The sequence below is a fragment of the Numida meleagris genome, chromosome 5 (assembly GCF_002078875.1).
Source record: "Numida meleagris isolate 19003 breed g44 Domestic line chromosome 5, NumMel1.0, whole genome shotgun sequence".
Lineage (NCBI taxonomy): Eukaryota > Metazoa > Chordata > Aves > Galliformes > Numididae > Numida > Numida meleagris.
The window spans coordinates 62420613-62443282 of record NC_034413.1 but is presented as its reverse complement, the minus strand read 5'-3'; the positions used below and the strand labels follow the sequence as shown (position 1 = coordinate 62443282).

At 41.4% G+C, this 22670-nt stretch overlaps 2 protein-coding genes across 4 annotated transcripts in view; one reads left to right on the top strand and one right to left on the bottom strand.

Moving 5' to 3' along the window:
* The window catches only part of LOC110399553, an 8571-nt gene extending 7324 nt beyond the window's left edge, over nt 1-1247 (bottom strand). The window contains exon 1 of the mRNA XM_021398471.1: nt 407-1247. Within this exon, the coding sequence (XP_021254146.1) occupies nt 407-445 (39 nt within the window). The 5' untranslated portion in view covers nt 446-1247. The remainder of the gene's footprint in view (nt 1-406) is intronic.
* ZNF148 (zinc finger protein 148) overlaps nt 1316-22670 on the top strand; it is a 36830-nt gene continuing 15475 nt past the window's right edge. Inside the window, exons 1-4 of one of the 3 annotated variants that reach the window (XM_021398458.1) lie at nt 1316-1454; nt 17637-17982; nt 19221-19346; nt 22368-22491. In XM_021398458.1, coding sequence (XP_021254133.1) covers nt 17653-17982; nt 19221-19346; nt 22368-22491 — 580 coding nt within the window. In that variant the 5' untranslated portion in view covers nt 1316-1454; nt 17637-17652. Of the gene's footprint in view, nt 1455-16590; nt 17983-19220; nt 19347-22367; nt 22492-22670 lie in introns of those variants that run through there. The other 2 variants (XM_021398459.1, XM_021398460.1) reach the window with 2 other exon arrangements.

Below are 22670 nucleotides of genomic sequence, written 5' to 3'. Positions count from 1 at the left end.
TGCGCCGGGAGCGCGGTGCGGCCGCTGACAGGCGGACAAAGGGCCGCGGGCGGACGGACGGACGGACGGGCAGGCAGGCAGCGTTCCCCCGTTCTCCCGGGGCCCATTGTTCGCGGTGTAAGCGGCGAAGCCGCGGAGTTGTGAGCGGGCTCCTGGCGAGCGTCGGCCCCCGCGGACGGCCTGCCCTGCCCCGTGCCTGCCAGCCCCGCTCGGGGCCGAGCGCGGCGAAGCCTTTATTCGGTGGCTCGTAGAAAGGGAAGGCGTTCACGTTGCAGGCGTAAATCATCGCTGCGATCACCTCCTTCTCGTAAATTGTTGGGAGCCGCTCAGAGGGGTTTTTGCGCAAGGATAGGATAAATATGCGGAGCCCGGCGATGGCAGCTGTGGCCGTGCGTTGGAAGCCTACCTGGAGCGTGACCTCCCTCTGCGTGTGCACATGTGACATCCCGACTCGGGGAGTTGTAGGTGGCAGAGAGGTTTCATTTCTCTCCAGCGGCACCGTGACCTCTGGTACTGGCAGTTCGCAGAGCAGCACGGTCTTCTCACAGATGGGATCTCAGTCGCTTTGTTTGCTGTACTTGCCCGCAGATCGCAGCCAGGCTGTGCATGCTGACTAGCAGCATGTACCTGGGCCTGCCCTGCTTCAGCATCTCGGAGTGCCCAGATCAGATTTCACTCCTGTAAGTGATACAGCTTTTGCTCTGCGTGCGTTTGGGAGGGGAAGAGGTGGAAAAAAGAGCGCTAACCTACATCGTCTTCTGCAGGCGTTCTTAACGCTGTTCTCAAAACCGGGCTAGGTACATTAATGGCCAAAACCAGACTTAAAATCTGTCCTGCCGGGAGGAAACGTGACGTACCTCCAGGCAGTGCTAGTTCTCCAGTGTCCGGCCCCAGCGTGCTCCTGGTGACAGCTGTCAGCTGCGGAACGGTGGCAGTGCAGGGCAGCCCCCAGCTCGGCAGCTGGTGTCTGTGGGCACCGCTGGTTGTCAGCGCGTGGGCTTCAGTCAGGCCCGTCACAGAAGCAGCCTTGCTCTTGTTGCAGTGATTGAGGAAAAGTCTAAAAGATTAATTCTTCACTCGCACCGCTTCCCTGAAAACAATTCTCGTGTCCTCGTGGCGAATATTCAGCGGAACGTACACGTGTGTTCAGTTTCCAGAAATATTTTGTCGTCGTTTCTGCGTGCCTGCAAGCTCCTCATCCCCAAGTATACGTGTGCTTAGTGAGCTCACAGAGCTGAATAAAGCTGAAAAAGACGAGGCTGACCTCTTGTACTTAGCTCTCCTCTGCTTGTTCTGTCTTCGCTCCTGGGGCTAAGGCCTGACCTACCAGATGGATATATAAGCTGCACCTTGGTTATTGTCCTTCACGTGTTCAATTTCTGCTGTATTGAAAACATACTCTATTGATGAAAAAATCCCTAACGCAATGGATGATGAAATCAAATCATAAGTAGGTGAGTCGCTTCTTGAAGACCACAATGACTAAAAAGATATTGTCTGCAAGAAAAATTACTCCTAAAGTTCCAAGTTACATTGCAGGCTAAATTGTTCACCTGAAGGAACCTTTTGTGATATTATTACGTAGCTTCTCAAAAGGGGATTTTCACACTGTGTTCAATGTATACGTTTATTGGTGTTACGATTGAAGGCCCCGTGGAGCATGCGTGTGATCTAGAGAGAGTCGGCACGATAAAACCGCGGAGGCTGGAAATTCTTACTTCCAGTTGTGAACTTCTAGGTACCAGTAATACTACGGCTGAGTTATGAGAGTATTTAGAGTGTGTATTTCTAGTGAAATATGGTAACACTACATCTGTAAGAGCCTTGCTCGCATCCACTTCTAGCTGGGGTCTTTGCACTACAGGTTTGATGATGTCTATTTGGGAACAGTGAAGTTCAGGTCATTAGCTGGTAGCTCGTTGATCTAGGTAAAATGTTTTAAAATTTACTAATGAGGAGGAAAGGTTTGTTGTATTGTAGTACTGTGGGGCAGAGCAGAGTGGGGTTGTCTCTGCTGCTAGAAGTTAGTGGTGTGTTTTGTAACTGCAGAGCCTTCCTCCTGTGAGGAGCATGGCTGTGCTGCTGTCCCGCTGCAAACATTGCCACTGGAGACCTGGCTGGGTGAGCAGCTGCGTGGGGTGGCCCTTCATCTAGCTAAAAAGTTTGCAATCGTTTAGCTTAGTTTGGAATTAAACTTGATTTAATTTTGGCTCTACTATAAAATATGCTTTTTTTCTGTGTGGAGTAACCGAAGTTAGGTAAGGAATAATAACATATATATATTCGATGAATAAACGTAGTGGTGGTGTTTTGGAGACCATAACCCCGAGGCCAGGGTGTCTGATTTTGTTGTGTAAACTTAAAAATCTTTCCCACTGAATGGATGGGGCAAGGAATGTAAAGTAGTTGCCACTGGAAATATTCTTGTTTTAAAGGCTCCTAAGTGGATCTAACAGATCATAGATGTGTTTTATTTAAAAGAAGCACTTTTTCTCCCTCTGCCTGGCATCTTAATGATAGCTGCCTTTCAAACCAACGTCATTTATGATGAAATAGATTCAAGCCTTTAGCTTACAGTGTGATCTGCCTAAAGACACGTGAAGCCCCACAAAGCCCCCACAGACAGAAGTAAACACGGGTGTCTGCTTTTACCAGGTTACAATGCAATGTGCAGCATCGGTGTGGTGATTCACTTGTGTCTTAGTTTGTTTGCCTCTTCTGTATATTGAAATCCAAGCAGAAACCCTTGAACAGGCATTGAAGTTCATACGTTTAACTTAGTAGCTTTTAGGAGCTGAGACACAGCTGTTGATGGCATGTGTCAGAACCAGGTATATGCCGACAGAAAACCTCCCTGCAATGAAACGAAACCCATTCACACTTGGAGATTTATTTTCAGTTACGCAAATTCTGTTAGTTAATTTATTTTGGTTATCTTTCAGTGCAATTAAACTCCCATCTGTTTAGTTCATTAGCACACTATATATTTTAAATATACAATTTTTTCATCATCTCACGTAGAATATTTTATACATCTGCAGTAATGCCATTAACTACACAGATGTCATAGGTTAAACCTATTTAACTTATAAATTATCGTACAAGTTTAAATACAATAGTGTATATGAGTTTTCCAGTATTGTTTCTAATTAAAACGTCAGCCCTTAAGTGCATATGGAGATTGCTCATGGATCATTCAGATATTCAGCATTTTGGATGAAATATCTGAAAAAAGTCCATGATATGTTATCAGTGTGTTAACATATTCAAGACTGGTACTGAAAGGTAATGGTTTTTACTAATAATGTAACACAGTTAATATATTACTGATTTCTATTACTTCGTGATTTCACTGCAGTTTGGAAAACAGCGAGACACAGCTCTTGAGCTGAGCCCCTGTACTGGCCTTATCCTGCAGCTGATGTGCTCCGCAGACATGTTAGCGTTGCAGTAGCTGTGTCTCGTCACAGTTTATGCAGAAAACTTGAAGACAGTGCTGTCTAATTCTCTCCTTATGACTAGGATGACATTTTTATATGTGCCGAATTAAACAGTCTGATGATAAAATGAAATCTGTGTGGGAAGAAGTTCCAACCTGCGAGCAGCAGTAGGGTGTAATTTATGAGCAGCCTAGCGAATGTAAACTGTCTAGATGTGGGGAAAGAGCCCGCAAGGTGCCCGTGAAATACCTGTGAAACAAAGTGATTTATCGATGGCGCATTCGATAGTGCTGATGCAGAAAGCTGGTGTGGTGTCTGCGTAAATGAACTCAGATGTGAGGTTGATAAACAACTGTAGAGAGGAGACTTCAAATGGTAGCTGTGTCCAAAAGGGAAGAAGATGTCCATTCATAACGACTTCAAGGAGTATCTTAGTGGCGTTGGAATAATTTCCCATAAAGTCCATATTAACTTTTACTACTTACATACTCCAAAATTAGCGTAAAATACATAATTACAAGCATTTACAATGCCAGTGACATCAAGGCCATGTCATGCTACCTTGTGCAAGAGGTGGAATGACAAATACTGATGCGGGGTGAGTTTTATAGTTGTACATTCGCTGACAGTGTTTAAGAAAGAAGAGGGAGATGAGTGTATTTGATACCGTCTGAATCTTAACTTCTACACGATTTTCTTGAAAATACGCCACTTTTGTTTCTTCTGTCGGGGTTAAATTCGAATCAAGAAAGTGGTGATGTGTTCCTAGGAAGTTCATACGTGTGTGTGTGAATGCATAGAATGCTTTTTGCATGTATTTGTGATGATCTCTGGCCTGAAGCTTTAGTCACTGAGTGTGAGGAGTGTTTGGCATAAACTGGAGTGTGTTCTGCCAAACGTGAGCAGCACGTGGGCTGCCTGGGACGTAGCTGCAGTCCGTAGCTTGCCGGGAAGGGGCAGAGCAGGGAAGCAGTTCCTGCGTTGGCCAGCTTTCTGCAGGCTTCCCTTGGTAGTGGAAACTCCTGCGTTTTGCTTTCAACAAGTGAATCCATGCGTTCTTCAGTTTTGCAAGAGGAATATGAAAGCCAAGAGATGAGTACGTTTCACCAGACTTGATGTCCACAGATGACGTTTTAACCTGTAAGCGTTCTAGCAGTCAGTGTTTCCAGATGCACTGGATGATTTCAAAATTTTCCAAGTAAAAGTACTCTAAAGCAAATGATCGTCTCTGCTGCTGACCTCCTGAAATGTCATTCTCCCCTCTTTTTGACCACACACTGTGATTTCTGGCATGGGTCACTGTTATATGTCTCTGTCAGATGAAATCTACGGGAGGTGGATGTCAGGCTTTTAAGCTGGGACATTTATAGCACTGAGCATTTATAGATGCAATAGTAACTATAAATAATTTTTCAAAATCTTTCCATTTTGTGCTCAGAGTTCCTTTTAACAAAGGAGTTCTTCGTGACAGATTGGTAAATTCAAGCAACTCCTTTTCCTGCTCGAGTCATCTCACGTTTCTTACAGCGAGGCAGTGGTTTGTGATGACCATGGTTGGTCAACTGTAGATAGAGCCAGTCCATCCTCAGAGTACCATGGTGTGATGGAATTGCTTTAGAACATGGTCACTTTCAGAAGAGTCTGGCATATTGGTTTTCAACTTAACATTTTGGCCTTATAACCACGGTTTTGGGTAAAGCCTTCTGAAAGGGTGCCATGTGTGAACGCTGCTTTAACAATAGAAACCAAAAATGAATAATTCATATAAGGGGAAGAGTGCCATCATCCCTTAAGGGAGAGTGTGTTGGGCTGCAGTTCTTTGGAGCATCCTCTGTCACTGGTGAACCTGACAGTTACACTCTGGTGAATTTTTGTGGGGTCAGCGCAGAGATGGGCGAGTTGTAGATTGTCTTCTGGGGATCTGGAAAGCTTGGATTGTTTTAGGGGGTAAGGAAGCAAAGGAAAGCTACTTAGCTTTAATTTTGCTTTTTCCTTGAAGTTCGTCAGCAGTATCTTCTAAAATGACTCATGGAAAATAATTCTGATGTATTTAAAATATGTGTTTTTACGATCACAGATTATTTATACTTGACATGAAATTAAGGGATCGGGAGGGAGGAATAAAATAGAGTTTGTAGGAAAGGACTATGCAGAGGACGATCACCCAGCTGTTGTAATATATTGCTTGAATATGTAGACTAGGCAGCAATTTGTAGGCAAAACCAGTGACTTGTTTTCTTAATCTGACGGTTGAAAGTAGATCAAGCAAACCAGACGTGTTCAGGCTTTCCTGGTGCCTGGTAGGAACCCGCACGCAGTGGAATGTACATCTTATTGGATCAAATGTATGGAAGCTTTTAAGTGCAAGTTTACTGTCACTTGGAGCAACAGTATGAAAGGAGAAATGAACATCAAACCTAATCTCTCAGTCCTTTGCATGACCCTGCAGTTTGCCTTGTCCCCAGCCTGCATTCCTTACAGGTCACAGGACAGTGCGGAGCTTTCCACAGTTGTGGTGATCGTGACAGTATGGCTGCATATCCGAAAAGCACGGAATCTGTTGTAATTACACCAGCCATGTGCCCCAAATTTGCTGTACAATTGGGCAACTCTTCATTTTCCATCATTAATTATGTGCCAGTCTCACTCCAGTGCTTGCATCGTGGGCTTCTCCTGACGCTGTTGCTTCTGGGACGTGTCCGTGTGATGCGAGAACCTGGGTGAGGGCATGCTGGATTTTTCCTTTAACAAATGTTTTCTCACCCTTCGAGTTGCTTTCCTGCTTGCTTAGTGATATGGATTGCACTGAAGGTGTTTTACTAAGACTTGGCTTCACCATGGAGTTGCTTGACTAGTGGTTCTCGGAAATTCCAGACCTGCTTGGGGTGGTAGCTCTTAATTGCTGCCCTGTGAGTTAATGGCATTGAGAACCATCAAGATTTTTGTTCCTAATAATTACAGGAGTTATTATAAACACAAATCATATCTTTTGATCAATCTGAATTTTTGTTTTAGTGTATTCTAGCACTTAATTAGTGAGAATTAGCTGCAGGGTACCAAAGTCATTGAGCTAGAATCCAATTTCCACAGTCTTTTCCTTCAGGAGGGCACAATCCTAAGTTTCAGGTTTTGGATCCTTTTCAGTGTTAGTTAACGGGCTAGAATATCTCTGTTGCCATTGCTCTTATTAAATGACTTTCTAGACATTTCATGTTTTGGCTTGCCTTGATCTGAAAATGAGCTTAAGTGTTTTAAAATTGTTTGAGAAAAGTAACGCTGTAATGAGGACTAATCACCTCAGGGCATGCGATAGAAGTCGGCGGGGTTCCCCCTCGGTGTGGCTGTGGGGGTGCTGAGGGGCAGTGGCTGGGAGTTGTGCTGGGTGGGACAGCCTCGGGGCTGTGCTGCAGGAGGGCACTGTGGATAGGAGTTACCTGATTTGACGTTTTTTTCTTTTTTGTTTTTTTTTTTTTTCCTTTGGAGTGAGGATCAGCCAGATTAAAACGAGGCTGACTTACAATTCTGGTATTTTATGTAAGCAAGATAGGAATAGCTCTTAGCTGATTCAGTCTGACCACAACTGTTGGTTATCAGTGGGGAGGTGATAGATTTGTTGCAACAACGTGGAAAAAAAAAAAAAAGTCCTGACTGTACAGAATTGTACTCTTCAAAAACTTACTTCTTTGCTGCCTTGGCAACTTTACATCGTCTGTCACTTGTGCTCTGAGAGCGGCTTTTAAGAACGTGGCCTATTGCTTGCCATCCTCGATTTAGAATCTATTTCTGCTGCTTCCCCCACTGGCTGATTTCCTACTGTCTTTCAATACAAACGTGACTGTTTATGTGCTGCCTCTTCTCCTTGGTGGAGGTGCTTGATGCTCTCCTTACGCTCTTGTAGCAGGGGTTGGTTGGTGAGGCCACAGTCCCTGGTTCCTGGGATGAAAATTGCTCCACGGCACCCTGTTTGTAACAGGCTGAGTGCTTTGAAAAATAATTACAGATTTATTTTATTCACTATTGGTCAGTGGCTTCCCTAACTACAGCACCCCAGGATGCTGTGCTGCTTCTTTTTCATTGAGCAGTAAAGGAATGACAGGGCTGCCAGCACATGAACTGGATGATCTTTAAAGTCCCTTCCTACCCAAGCCATTCATTTACAGTGTGAGGCTGCTTCCAGTGATACCTGAAAAGCTGTCACTTACCATTTTTTTATTCTGATAGAGCTGTCATCTCTGAAGGGTCCAAGCACTATACAGAAATGTCTTCTGCATTATGATTAGCAACTGTCCCTTGTTCCTTGTCTTGTTTTCCCAGGAGATTACTATTACATGGGAAAACTAGGCCTATCATCTGAGTTGTGTGTGCCTTGTGTTTGTTTACATTAGCAAAAGTGAGGTGGATAAGCTTATTTGTGCTTGAAATAGCTTATTTTTATGTTTAGTTTAGTATTTTTTGGTTTCTGCGTGCATTAGTCTTGTGGCCCAGGTCCCCCAAAGCTCCTTTATTTTTACTGCAGATAGGTCGGTCCTATTGTGTTAGAGGAGTGGAGCAGTCGACCAAGCTGTCTGCCTCTGAGCTTTCAGAAGGCCTCTTTCACATGTTCTGCCCACGCTGGTGCCTTTGAAAGGTACCCTCAGAAGGTAGCTCGGTGGTGTTTGGAAAGCAATATAGAAAGAGAATTTGCTCCGTCTGCCTGCAGTGAGTCTTCTACAAAAGAGTTATTCATTCTGTCGTGTTTTGGACTAATTGGATTTTCTGAGGTTACTGTTCCACGTGTAGGTGAAAGGTGTGGTTGAAATGCAGCAAATATACCTTAACAATAAAGTTACACCGGGATGTAAAGGAGAAAAAGCTCAATGTGTGAAAAGTTACCCTGCAGAGGGCCAGCAGCACCTCGCACAGCTTGTTTCTAGATGTTACAGAGCGTAGGCTTACCTTGAATAAGTTTACTGTAATGAAGTTAAGGAGAAATTGTGTACTTAGTTTGTGCCAGTATCCTGGAACTGAAATTGCAGCTTTGGAGAATGATTCCTGTATTCCAAAACATGATAGCTGCCCTCACAGTGTGAGAGGCAGTGCGTAAATAATGATTTCAAATACTTCAGCAAGACCTAGGAATACTGTCTGTGCTCTGCTGGATGTTTTGTATCCATTGTTTGTGTCCCTCACACCTATGATTAAGATTACTGTTGGGATTTTCTTGAAAGTTTTCTTTATCCTGTCATGGATGTGAATGAGGGGTGCCTTCCAGAACCTCTGAGACAGCTTTTGCTTTTGCCTTTAAGGTTTTGGGCTCAAAACCTTCTCGATTATACTTGCATTCGCTTATTATACAACGTTATTTAGTCTGTGTGGACTTATTAAGTAATTAACTTGAATTTTTCTGTAATTATTGTTTTTCTTGAATGCCTGTGCATGGCCTCTTAGAAAACGATGAGAAGCTAAGTAAAGATATTACAGACAAGAAAAGTATGCACTTGAAAGAACATTTTTAGGTGTAAGTCAAGCAAGTAAACATTGAAATTACAGCACTGAGTTTTACCTGTGCCACAGTGAATTTACCATAGTGCTATAGCAGTGCACATAAACTTACTAATACATTGCTCAATTCTATTACATTGTGGTCTTCAATGAGACATGAGCTCAGCGTTTCCCCCCACGGAGTTCCCCACATTTCTGAGTGCACAGGATACGTGGTACTCACTGAACAAGCAGCTGCTCGGTCGTTTGCTTTCTTCTCATTGCATAATGTGTTCTCTTACTGTGCTCTGCTTAATCCTGCTCTGAAGGCAGAACAAATATATTTCTTTGGAAGAGAGGTTAGTGAGCCCCTCGTGAACAGTTCCTACTGCTCTCTTCGCACCTAAGCCCTCGGTAGGTCATCGCTCTGTTGTAGAGATAAGGAAGTGGAAATACAGGGAGGGTGAAGATGATTTGCTGAGATGACAGATTTGCCCGAGAGCAGTGGCAGAGCTGAGGAAAGAAGCCAAATCTCTCAGTCTCTCGCAGCTCTGTTCCAACATCATGGTTATAGCCGGCATTTCTATTTGGTCATCCTGTTGCGCTTGCCTTTTCTTGATCCTGGCTCTGTCCGTGCTCCCCCATTCCTCTTGTGATTCTCCACCTGAGTGGCCGTTGTGTGTGAGTTAGAAACGTGCTGGTTGTGCTTTCTGATCCGGGAGTACATCCCAGGGCAGGCTGAAGCACTCTCGTCTGCCTCACTTGCTAAGTAACTGATGTGGACATCCCTTTCTGTCTCGTGTGTGCCGCCTTCTTCCCTCAGGAATGTGTTGGCTGCAGGAACAAGAACACCATGAAGTGATTAGTTCACCCTTGTGACCCATATTGAACATTGCTTATTCTGACAAGTATTTCACTGGTCCTCGGGGAATTGAAATGGATATTCTGTTCTTGTTTTATGGTTGGAGAATTGTTGCCTGGGAGTAAGACCAGAACTTGTGTTGGGTCTAGATATCCACTGAGCTCTTTAAGAGCTGTAGAATTGCAGATGATCTCTGGAAGGATCAAGGATAGGGCTCTGTTTTGCAATATAGTGTTGAACTGCTCAAGTGGTCATGACTTTCTTTTCCTGCCTCGTTTACACTCATTTCAGCCATTGCAAAAAAGGACCAGTGGTGTTATAAACTATATATATTGTATATATCTATACAATGCCAATAGGTCAGAGGCAAATTATGATGACCCAGTGTACCCTAGCTGCACTTGTCCCAGACTTTTGTATGTATGGGTGGAACTTCCTGTATTCTCTCAGGGCTTTTTGTATATAGGGTTTTAAGGATTTTTAAAAATCAGTCTGGAAAGAAACATACTGTTGTACATACGTACATGGAGGCCTTTGCCATTTAAGCCAGTAGGGTAACTGATAGCAGCAGCAGGTTGTCATCTTCTGTAAAATAACACTAGCGTAGTGCTAGTGACAAGAAGGGGGGAGCAAGAAGAGATGCCTCGCAGATACTTGCAGATAGCAGAGCAGTGATGAAACCCAGGAATTTCTGCAAGGGACTTAAGGACTTGTCAAAAAAAAAAAAGTTTTTAAAAAGCAACATATTTGTCTTTTCTGTTTGTTTTCGAGGTGGAATTATATGAGCTGGGCTGAGCCTGTTAGCATGTGGATGCTGCACAGAAAAGGGCCCGCTCCCACTCTGTGTTTTGAACTGCTTCTGACAGAGTCTTTATGGTAAATCAACTCAGCGAGTTAACCTGGCAGAAAATTAATAACTGAAATAAAACCAAACCACACAACAGTTTATGAACTGTATGAATGACCATTTGTATGAGCACGGGGTTGGTGCAAAAGATAGGGCAAGAATGTCACAGTTAGGAGGAGGGAGAAGTGCCCCTTTCAGTGACAGCTGACAGATTGGCTCAGCTATGCCACGTAACTGCTGTAAATATATACATATATCCATTATCTGAAATATTATTACAAAAACTCAGCTTGAGGTGTGCTTGTAATATATAACATTTTACAGAATTTTCATGAGTTTGCTACAACGGTAACATCCCTGTGGGTTTTAGAATGCAACCATGGCTTTGTTAACATGGCATTGAAAGCTTTCTGATCAGTGTGTTTGCTATTAGGCTGTGGCTATGCTGGTGATGATCTAGTCCTGAATTTAGGGTGAGCAAGGCGGCAGGGATTTTCGTGCATGGATAATTTTATGCACAATAAGTAGATTTTCTGGGAGTAATCCTGTTGGTTGTAATAGGACTATTCCCAGCTCAGTATGAGTGGAAGTCTGTGTAGGATCAGGCCCTGTGCTGCTGGTGTGCGCTCAGCACCATGGAGCATTTAGGAACAACCGTGCAACAAGTCCTGAGAGTGCCTGTATCACGTGCTCTGGTTTAGAATGTGTTAATTTTCAGATCTGTGAACCGTTTCACAACGCGTCGTGTTTGATTACTTTCCTTCTGTTCCGCGAGTCGACACATTTTAATTTGTTCTTATAAATGCATGGATGTTAATTTCGGAGTCTTTCTTTTAGCTTTGCCTTATTTTCTGAGTAGGGAGAAGAGATAACACCATTTAATGTTCTTTATTTAGAGCCATTAGTGAGGGTATTATTTTTCACTTTCCAGGCTTTGGCTGTGTGTTCAAAATTGAACTTTTGACATTGTGGAAGCTAGCTGTGTTTCCTTTTATATTAGACGGCATCAATATTTTAATAATGGAGATAAGTATCTTTTCTGATGTGAAAATCCACGACACATTTCATGATCTGATTGGGTTCACTGGAATTCTGTGGATTTGTGTACCTGATACTGATTCAGTTCAGAGTTTAGCATGAATCATTGTAGTCTGGCCATAGAGATGAGACAATAATATGCTGAGGCAATTCCATATATTGCTTTTTTTCCTAAGTTTCTTGTACTTAACTTTTTGCACTGGTAGCCCTTGTACAGTTTGTTGTTAAAACTCGTTCTTCCAAAGGCTGCGGTGGAAGAAAGGAGGTGGCAGGACTCCAGATGCTCAGATGCTCACTTAAGATAAGACAAGGAGAACTTCCTAATAAATGAAGACGTACTTTCCAAAGTATGGAAGTGAAATAACGCTATCAGGCTACTTCCAGTGTAAGGTTACTCTGAAAACAACACCTCGAACTGAGCCCAGTCTCAGTTTTTGAGGAGGGTATCTCCAAGGCAGGTGTTTCCATCAGGATGGTACCGAGTTGCTAAAGGCACGTTGGAATTGCTGTTACACATCCTGGCTTTTGTGTTCGGGTCATTGAATTGTGGAAAACACGGTCAGAGGGAGGTAGTGGCTGTATGTGGTAGCAGCATTTCAAGTCTAGAATCCTTCAGAAGATGCTGTGGTTTAATGCAGAAAAATAGTTGTGTTTTATCAAACTTTTCTTGTCTCCCTCAATCCATTCAATTGTGCTTTGAAAAAACAGTGGGATATAAAGTAGCAAATCTTGCTTTAAAATATTGAAGTCTTAAGACAACAAAGACTTGCAAGAAATTGCTTACGAATAGAAAAATTCCATCTTAAAAAACAACAAAAACAGCTCTGCATTTTAATGGAATTGGAAGGAGCTACTCTAATGTATTTTGTCCATCAATTTTTAGTTGTTCAACATACTTTATTTTTTCTTCTCTCAAATAATCTTTTAAAATCCTAACTACCAAAGCTCAGCCCAGTGCCACACATGTAAGTTCATGTTTTAAGTGAACCCAATTAGTATCTCTGTGTGCTTGCTGATCATTAAGTAATGCTTTACTACTTGCTTAAGCAAGGGAGAGATTGGGCAGGGTAACTGCTCACCACTTTCGGTCAGGGTGGAGGAAAAAGTGCTGTGCCATGTGCTGTGCTCTGGTGGCTATGGAGTTTTGTCCCTTCTTATCAGGGTGTCTTTTCGGCTTTAATATATAGCAGCCACTATCCCAAGTAGACATTTTTAGATATGAATGTGTCCTTATGTTTTATTTTAATTTTCCGCTCGGAATTTGAAAGGCCCTCACGCTTTTCTCTTATGATGCTCTTGTTAGGCGGCTGTTTCTTTCATTGGGAATATTGTCTGTCCCGCTCAGCTCTCCAGCTTACTGCGCCGTGATCCTTGGAAGAGCTGCTGTTGGGGTACTGAATTGAGCAGCTGCTGAGAACTGCCGTAGGGCTTGGCTCAGCAGCAGTGTTTGAAGTGAAGCAGCATGGTTCCCTGGCTGGAGATGTTCTGCAAGCAGCTGCTGAGCATGGTGTGAAAGGAGAAGGGGCTGAGGTATCTGATGAGCCCTCTTCCACGCGTCTCTTCCCATCTCTTTCTTTTCCCCCACATATGTGCCTGTAGATGTCTCTTGTGAAGTGCTTTGCATAAAGTGAAGGTTTGGAGAAGCTCTACCAAGCAATACTTTTGTTGATGGGTTTTTTTCCCTCTATATAGTCAAAGAATATGCCAAAATCGTATGATTGTTTGGTGGAGCTTAATAAAAGTTCTGGAATTCCATGGAAAATATCTCTGCAATAAGGATAACAGTGTTTTATGCCAAGAAAAATACTTGTGTGTGTTCGTATATGGTTTGTGTTATTTTAACTTCAGTCACGATAATCTCAAAATAAGTTGATCTTTATCTCACAGATGCATCTTGCACTTAAAATATTTATTTAATCTTTACAGGCTTAGTAAAGTGAGCTTGTTTGAATGCTTTTAAAATACATTTTCTTTATCACGCTGTCATTCTTCCAAGAACGCATCTCTTCTCCTCATCTTCGATGTAAGTGAAAGGATTCTTTCTGTGTGAGCCAAAAGGTGCCGGCTGACAAATTACTCTTGTTTTACTGAGACCGTTGCAATTGGGATACTTCTCATTTGGATTAATGGCTTATTTTTATTTGTGTTTCTTCATTTTAAAGCAGTGCCTAGGTTTTATGTGGCTCACACTGTTTTATCACGTAGAGTATGCAGCCTGAGCAGCCTGACGTGATTTCTCATTATTTTTCTATGAAAAGCCAGATGTTTGAAAGCCTGATTCAATAAGCAGTACACTCACAGTAGCAGCATCCGATATGACTCAAGATCATGACTGGAAAACAGCAGAGTGCTTTCAGTTGCTTGACTACTAAGTCTGCTAGGCAGGGTGAGGAAGAAATTTCCATATCGTTGCCAGTTCAGAGAGCTCATAAGCCCAATAAATGCCGCCTGGTGCTGGATGGTCTTCTGGGCAGCTGCTCCCTCTCGCCTGCTCTCCTGTCACTCTGCATGTCACAAGCCTGCCTGCCTCTCTTGGTGAAAGTAGCAGCTCCTTTGTATTCTTAAACGCTTGTGTCTCTCTGTTTTCATTTGTCTGCCTACCTTCCTGCCAGGAAATAGCTTTCATCCAGGATTTCCTCAATTCATACCTAATTTCAGAGTGATAGGGCAGAATCCTCCGTATGGAGCAACTGTTTCCAGGAGTGCCTGGAGCAGACAAATCAGGGCCACCATGTTCTCACACTTGATGGTTTTGTTTTGCTTGGTTTTTTTTTTTCTCCTAGAACTCTCATGACTGTTTTGAGTTCTTGTATTCCAGTACCTGCCCATATCATTCATTTACAGAATCTGCAGTGAGCTTATGCTGCCACATTACTGTGGAATGGAAGGAAAGGCATAGCGAATGGTGATCTACGTAAGACATATCCTGAATGTGAATAAACGTGGGTTAAAGACTGAAATGATTAAATGTATCTGCTTGTTTTCCTTGGAGTCTGTCTTCCATGCTGTATTTTTAACATGCCCTACCTAAGAAACCTTAGCTCCTTTGCGCCATCCTTTATCAAATAATGATTCCATGGGGGACAGATTGTCCAGAACTTCAGTTCCTTCTCACCTTTCTTATTTGACACAGGATCTTCCACCCTGATAAGATGATAAATTCACCTTATTTTTCTTCTTTTAGGATCACTAAGGTCTACTGTTGCAGGATCTCTCCGGGAGACCTGCGTTCTTGGGCAAAAAAACCCCAGCTTTTTGTGCTACGCCAGGTTTTTTGGTTGTGTTATAGCTGAGAAACTATCAATATGGTTTCCCACTTACCTCCCCACAATACTTCATGGATTATATTGTGTCTCTAGGTGGCTGTGTGGCATACCCAGGCATGTGTTTTCTATTGAAGGTGTGAAATCTCGTTCTCTTCCTATAAAGTAGATTAACTGGGAGTAAGCTTGTCACCTACTGCTACCTGAGCTCACTTAAGGCATTAAGGAATTGTTGTCTGTATTTGAAGACAGGTGCTGGAAAAATCAAGAGTAAGATTTCAAAGACATTAAACTTCCTTGTGTTAAAATTGCAGAAGAAAAATGGACAAATTGAAAGCAAAAATATTCTTAAAAAATTTTCTCTTCTACTCCTGTCACAAAAAAAAAAGCTTTTTTTTTTTTGGTCTCTAAAATTTTTTTTTTTTTTTTTTTGCATAAGAGGGGAGATTATTAAAATTTTTGATGGCACTGTCATGTTTAAATGGCTTCATCTTGGTGACTGTGTTCTCCTGGCTTTCAGCAAAGTAAGGCTTACTAGAAAGACCTCTAATTGACTGAAAAGCTGCTTTCTTCAACATGCCTTTTAAATACTTGGAACTAGGAGAAGTCAGACCATCCTGATTGTCAGCCTCTTGATAGACAGAAATTTAGAACCTCTCATCAAAGGGAATAGAGACAAATGCTATTCAGCTTCTGTGTTAGATGACATGAATTGCTACTAGAAGGTGTTAAAGTGGATTTAAAAAAAAAATTTTTTTAAGAAACCGAATGAGAGAATTTTGCTTTCAGAAGGTTGGGTTGTAATAGTTTTTGAAACAAATTATCATCTAGCAGAACTTCCCAGTCTTTTCCAGCTGGTTCTGCCCATGGCACACATTCCTACCAAGTACTCTAGGATCTCACCTGAATGAAGAAAGTCTGCTATTTATGGTGAACTCACTGTAGTTTGGTGTAAGCACAGCTTGCAAATATTTAAGATGCGTTGAGAATTTTCAGAAGATTTTCCTGATGAAGAAAATGCTTTGGAAAGTGACCACACCGAAGAAAGTAATTTAAATACGTGATGTGTGTTTGTTTGATGCAGTGATTTAGCAAACTGGCAGGCTTTTAGATGGCAGTGGGTATGGGTATGTGGCTGCGCAGGGCGAAGGCTTGGGCAGCTCCAGGCAGACTTGATTGCTTTGGTTACAGGTTGTTAGCTAGAGCTGTATGGAGGGATGTTTAGCCTCACACTTGAAGCTGGAATGGGAATGGAGCATTTCACCGTGCTGCACGCTTAGGGGACAGAATTTCAGGCTGTTGAGTAGTAACATACCAACGTCACATTTCTATTCCAAATGCATTAAAATCAAAGGTGCTGCTGCTATCGCCGTGCTCCCCAAGATGATAGAATCATAAAATACCCTGGGTTGGAAGGGTTGCATGAGGATCATCGAGCCCAGCTTCTGGCTGCACACTGGGCCACCCAAAAATTAGACCCCATGTCTGAGAGCGGTAGCAAGGCAATCTTTGAACTCTGGCACTCGGGGCTGTGCTCTCTGCCCTGGGCGGCCTGTTCCATGCCCACTGCCCTCACTCCCACCTGCCCCTCCCCTGACACATCTCCATGCCAATCCCTCAGGCCCTGTCGCTGTCACAGAGAGCAGAGCTCAGCGCTGCCCTCTGCTCCCTGTGAGGAGCTGCAGCCGCCATCAGGCCTCCCCTCAGCTCCTCTGCTCTGGGCTGAGCAAACCCAGGACCTCGGCCGCTCCTCCTACATTTTCCCCTCTAGGCCCTTCACCATCCTTGTGGCCATCCTTCTGACACTCTCTAATAGTTTTATGTCCTTGTTGTACCGTGGCACCCAAGCCTGCAGCCAGTGCTGAGATGAGGTCCCACAGAGCAGAATGGGACAACCGCTTTCCTTGCCCGGTGCAGTGCTGGGCCTGGTGCCCCCCAGATGTCCATCGTGTGCTTCTGTTGGGCCTGCTCTGTGCTGCTGCTTCCAGCCACAAAAGCCTGCTGGCCTATAGTAAAAAGCAGTTGGTAAAGCGGTGACACTTGTTGGAGTTCTGTATCTCTGTATCATGAATCAGTGTAATGGTATTGCTATTCCCGACTGGAATAAGTGTTTCCTGACTAACGCGCCAGCTTACCGGGTTTGGAAATGAATGTCCTTTTCATAAACAAACTCTGCTTTTCTGTAGTCCTTCTGTGGCATAGGCGTTGAGACAGCTAGTTGCCTTTTCCTCTCACTTCATGTTGTTAAAATGTTGCAGCTTCTGTAGTATGGTTTGGGGTAGTTGTGGTGAAAGAGCACTTAAAGAACAAGGAAATAGGGAGAAAGGGACCAACCTGACAATGGCATTTTTCAGTCAATTGAAACAGAATAAAAATGGGGGGGAGGGGGGAGTAAAAAAACCCAAAAAACAGTTTTCTAAGGAATAAGGAGGAGGAATTAGCACTCATTTAATCTCCCAATTTTGCCAGCAATTGGAAAGGCACTTTGTTACAAACCTTTTATTCAAAAGTGTTCATTTGTGTCCACATGCATGTGTGTGAAAGGAGAATGTTTAGTGTTGAACCAAAGTGTCCAGTTTTTCACTTCTGTTTGGAAATCGATTTTTAGGAGTGGAGTGCATGCGTGTGTGTTGAGTACTGACTGAGTTCTTATAAAATGTTTTTAAGTAAAAACTTTAAGCAAGAGCACCAATTGTAGATGTTTACTATTAAAACTTTCTTTGTAGGTTATTGCACTTAAGAATGAACATTGAAGACAAGCTGGGAGGATTATTTCTTAAATGTGGTGGCATAGACCAGATGCAGTCATCCAGGGCTATGGTAGGGATGGGTGCAGTATCTGACCAGTCCGGAGTGTCGGGAGAACGGCAAGAAGCAGTGCTTCAAGATCGGACTATGGCGCACCAGGAAATTCTTGCACCAGACGAAGTGTTACAGGAAAGTGAACTTCGACAGCAAGAGATGATTTCACATGATGAACTCATGGTCCATGAGGAGACGGTAAAAAATGATGATGACATGGATACACAAGATAGACTTCCTCAAGGGCTGCAGTATGCTGTTAATGTCCCTGTAAGCAATTTATTTGTGAAATATTGGAGAATTTACTAGGGAACTTGATCTGGTAGTCTTATCCTACTCTGGCAAGAAACTATTAATTGCTTGGTTGGATTTTGATTATCAAAATATTTATGAATAGATGCTATTTACGAAAGTGTCGTTTGCCTCTGTCTGTGGACAAATTTTTCCAATTAAGTATAATCTTCAAGTATCTATTTTATAAATATTTTATAATCAGGCTGTTAATGTAGAATTAATGAGTTAAAATGTGCTCTTCTAAGTATATTTAATGTTCCAGGGTAACTATAAACCAGAATAAATAGCATTACGAAAAGGTGCATACTGTTTATGCTGTTGGTAGTACTGTTTAGTTTCTTTTGATATAGGAAGCATTTTCTTATATGTTTTCCAAGTATGTGGACGCTTAGCAATTGCATTCACACTGCAGGTTGGACTGTGACACTTCATACATGACCATAAATATGCCCCTCCTCGATATCTAACAGAAGCCGTACTTCATCTTTCCCAGGGCGAATACAGATGACTTCCTTTTGAAAACAGAGTGTCTGTCTGTAAAGCAGCACATCATCACTGTTACCCGTCAAACATAAAGGATAATTGCAAGGACCTTAAAAGTAGATAGCCTTATATATGAAGAATAATCCTTAGAAAGGTAGAGTTGTTAAAATACTACTCTGTTAGCTGGAGATCAGGCAGTTCAGCTGTTAGAGAAATGTAAGAGTATCTTGCTCTTCATTAAAGTTTACCTTAGATTGAGAAATACTTTTTGGAAAAAAACCAACAAAAAACAGCACCAAACCCTTCAACAGCAGTATTTTTTGTTTTCTTTAAAAATATTTCTGTCTTAAATATATAATAAACTATTCTGTTAAATCTTGCATTGACAGTACGCAGACTAAAGTAAAATAGGTGTGAAAAGCTGAATGGTTTTACAGATGGAAGTGATTTTAATATAAAGACTGATCTCAAAATCACCACAGATCAGAAGGAAAAAAGACTTTGGGAGATGAATGAAAGGATACATCAAAATGTCACTGTAAAAATTAACTGCCCTTTTTACTTAGATACTTACTATTCCTTTCACTTAAATCTCTGAAAGAATGAAGCCACAAGATAATTCCCTTTAGAAAAAGGTTTTCTGTTTCAGCAGTTTGTCATCTTCTAAAATTGAAAAATTGCTTTTCTGTAGTGAGAACCTTACCTGAAACTGGCACTTGGTATCTTAACAGATCAGTGTAAAGCAAGAAATTACCTTTACTGATGCATCTGAACAGCAGAAACGAGACAAAAAACAAATACGAGAGCCAGTAGATTTGCAGAAAAAGAAGAAAAGAAAACAGCGTTCACCAGCAAAAGTAAGACATTGATTTGGCAAAACCAAGATTAAAAGAACCTGAAGATTTGGTTTACTATGACTAATTTCATTAGCATTTGAAGTAGTTAGGCTGGAAATTGTTTGTTTGCTCAGTAAAGATGCAGGTCTGAAGTTTACTAGAGACCCCAAACAAAACCTCATATAACTGTTTTTCTTTGAACTCTTTTTAGCAACGTGAACCCTTGACGTATTTTAACATCTGTCTCTCCAGGGAGTTCTCTCCAAATATATATTTTTTTAAATTATGAGTCAGTAGCTTTGTAGACAACCTATAAATCATTACTCTGTATCAGTCTAATAATAATTGTGCTTTTCTGTGAGCCTGATAATTTCATATGCTTTATGCATAGTGAAAAGTTTTTAAAAAGAAATCTAAAATGGTAGTTTGGAAAACTCTAAAAAGTTGACTAATATACAAAAAATAATCCACTGGTAGGGAATATTTCTGTGGTCATAATCATCTTCATATATGTATTTATTTATATCAAAAGATTCTTATGAGAGCTGCTGGTTTGTTACTTCAAAAAGTGTTTTGTAGATCCATTCATGAAGAGTACGTGTCCCCATATGTCTGAAAACTTAGGTTTTCTTCTGAGACCCACTTCAGATAAAAACAGTCATTTCACCTCATGAGGTAGCAGTGTTAGACCTTCTAGTAACTCTCCAAATCAGTCTTCGTATTTAAAATAGAACGTATGCTGGATGCTCTGATAGGCAAGAATGAGGTCACACAGAAGCATTAAATAAGCCTGCTCTGAAATCAACCTAGGCTGTGTACCCATAGAAGGAAAACTCAACCTAACACCAAGAAAAAATTCCCAAAATTCCCGCTGGGGACCCTAGAGTCCTCTTCAAAGCACCGCCAAATTTGGTGACGTTTGTAGTATTCTTGTAAAGCTGACAGATTGTTTCAGATTGGGTGTGGAAGCAAGTTCCAAATCCTTTGCATCAAGATGTTTGTCCCTTTGATAGAAAAAAGGAGATCTAGGTTGAATACCCTCCACAGATCACTTCCATGGAAACACTGCAAGGTGGAAGAGGCATGTGTCCCTCTTTCTGCAGGCACGTACTTGCATGCTTCCTTTTTATCTTCCAATCTGTCAATGTCATCCTTTTGAGATAACAAAAGATTGAAAAATGATCAGGAGAATTGTTAAACAGGTTTTTTTCAGTCTCTCTTCCCACTTTTTTTTTTTGTTTTTCAAGCTTGTCAGAGTAGAGTGGCAGAAAGAAGCTCAAGGACTGACGTAGGGGAGAGCCTACTCCAGCTTAAGTTAGCATTCCCAGAGTAATGGGTTGATTTTTCTATCCAAACAGCAGCTGGGACTTTTACAAACGGAAGTCAATTAATATGCAGAAACACTTAAAATTTTATATCAATGTAGTCATCATATGCATAAATAATCAATTACTTTTATGAATCCTGTCTTCTTGTCCCTCTTCCACGCACACACGTGCATGCACGCACACACACATGTGCACACACACATGCACACTCACAGACATTTACACATTTTTGTTACTTTCGTTATGAAAACTGCACTGACAAAGTTAGTGTTCTTGATTTAAGAGGTGGTGCAATGAATGGATGCAGTAGAAAAGGCCAGGGTTAGCCTAATTGTGAAATTAAGTGTATTTTCTGCATGATTATTTAAAATATTTCAAATTGTGAAAAGAAATCATGAGAGGTATTTAAATTCATTTTGATTTAATCAGTCAGTCTTTCATTAGTTGAGCGTTGTTACAGAACAGAGTTTTTGTAACTGTCTGTATCAGAGGCTTGCTGGAGCTGTAACATGCCACCCCTACAAACGTATGAATGTGCTTGTCCTTCAGAGTGAATGCACAAGAGTTTGTTAGCTGAGACTTTCCCTTTTGCTGAATTTGGACGCAGCAAAATTAAAAATTGTTTTAAGTAGATCCTTCAGTATTTGGTACTGTTGCAGAGAGATTATTTCATTTATTCTGACTCCCTTTCTCATCATTGTCATTATCATAAAACCTTAAACGTCATAACTAATCAAACTGCAGATATCTTTCCCCAGCAGACTTTTATTTTATTTTTTAATAACAAGGGACTAAACTCTTTTATTGAAGGTTTCTTAAGTGGTTCTTTATAGTTCTGTTTCCAGTGAAGTAAGCCTTTTGGAAACGTAATGTATTTACTGGTTTTCTTACGCTCTTGCCAGAGATAGTAGAGGGTTTGGGTATGGGTTTTTTTTTCCTATTCTTTTTGACAAATTAGAGAAAACCTGTAATGAGCTTTATTGAATGAGATAGATACGGTGTAAATTTTTTTCCAGTTCCTTTTTCCAACCTTAAATGAAAATAGCTGCTTTGACACCAAAGCAATTGAGTGTGGAAAGCTGAATTTGTCAAAGAGATGTTCTAACGTGTATACTGAGTGAGCCATATTTTACTGAGTGAAAAACTTGGCAGAAGGATAATACTATTGTCTTGGTTGTTTGGCTTTGGGGTTTTGGTTTTTAAAATACAATGTTGTCTCCGAGATCTCTGTTGTTATGCAGATGTAGGTAATTTGTCTATCCTACGTAATTTATATGTCTCTTAGCAAATTGCAATCGTGATTTGAAAAAAAAAGAATATACATTTTTGCTTTAAAATATGATTATCCATGGTTCAGTGCCCAGAGGTGGTTTGGTTACTTTGCATCCTTTCCAACAGACGGGCAAAGTAAATGGTAGCATCTAAAATGACTCAGCTGTGAATAGGGAAACTCTAAGCTGATTTTCCATGAGCTGCTTTTGCCTCCGTCCTGTTGAAATCGCTCTTAATTTACGAGACACCAGTTGGATTGGACTGCAATTGGAAATGTAAGCTAAAAGCCTGTCACATAGCTTTATAGAAATTAGTATTGTTTTACCTGAAAAATAGACATTTTCTGCATCAAAAAAAAAAAATTAATGTTTTTTTTTTTTTGTAGTTAATAAGACAACTTTAGAGGGTAGTGTGAGAACAAATTTTACTCTTTTTAAAATAGATCCTTACAATAAATGAGGATGGATCACTTGGTCTGAAAACCCACAAATCTCATGTTTGTGAGCATTGCAATGCTGCCTTTAGAACCAACTACCATTTACAGAGACATGTCTTCATTCATACAGGTACTGCTTGACTTCAAATTTGTCTTTTCTAATATTTAAAGAGTTGTTTACTTATGTTAAAAATGTTTTCAGCTCTATGCGAATTTCACTTTTAAGACTGTAGCTAACTTGGCATCTAAGCTTAGAGATTCCATGCACCAAAGTGTCAAAAGAGTACCGGGGAAAAAAAAAAAATCAGC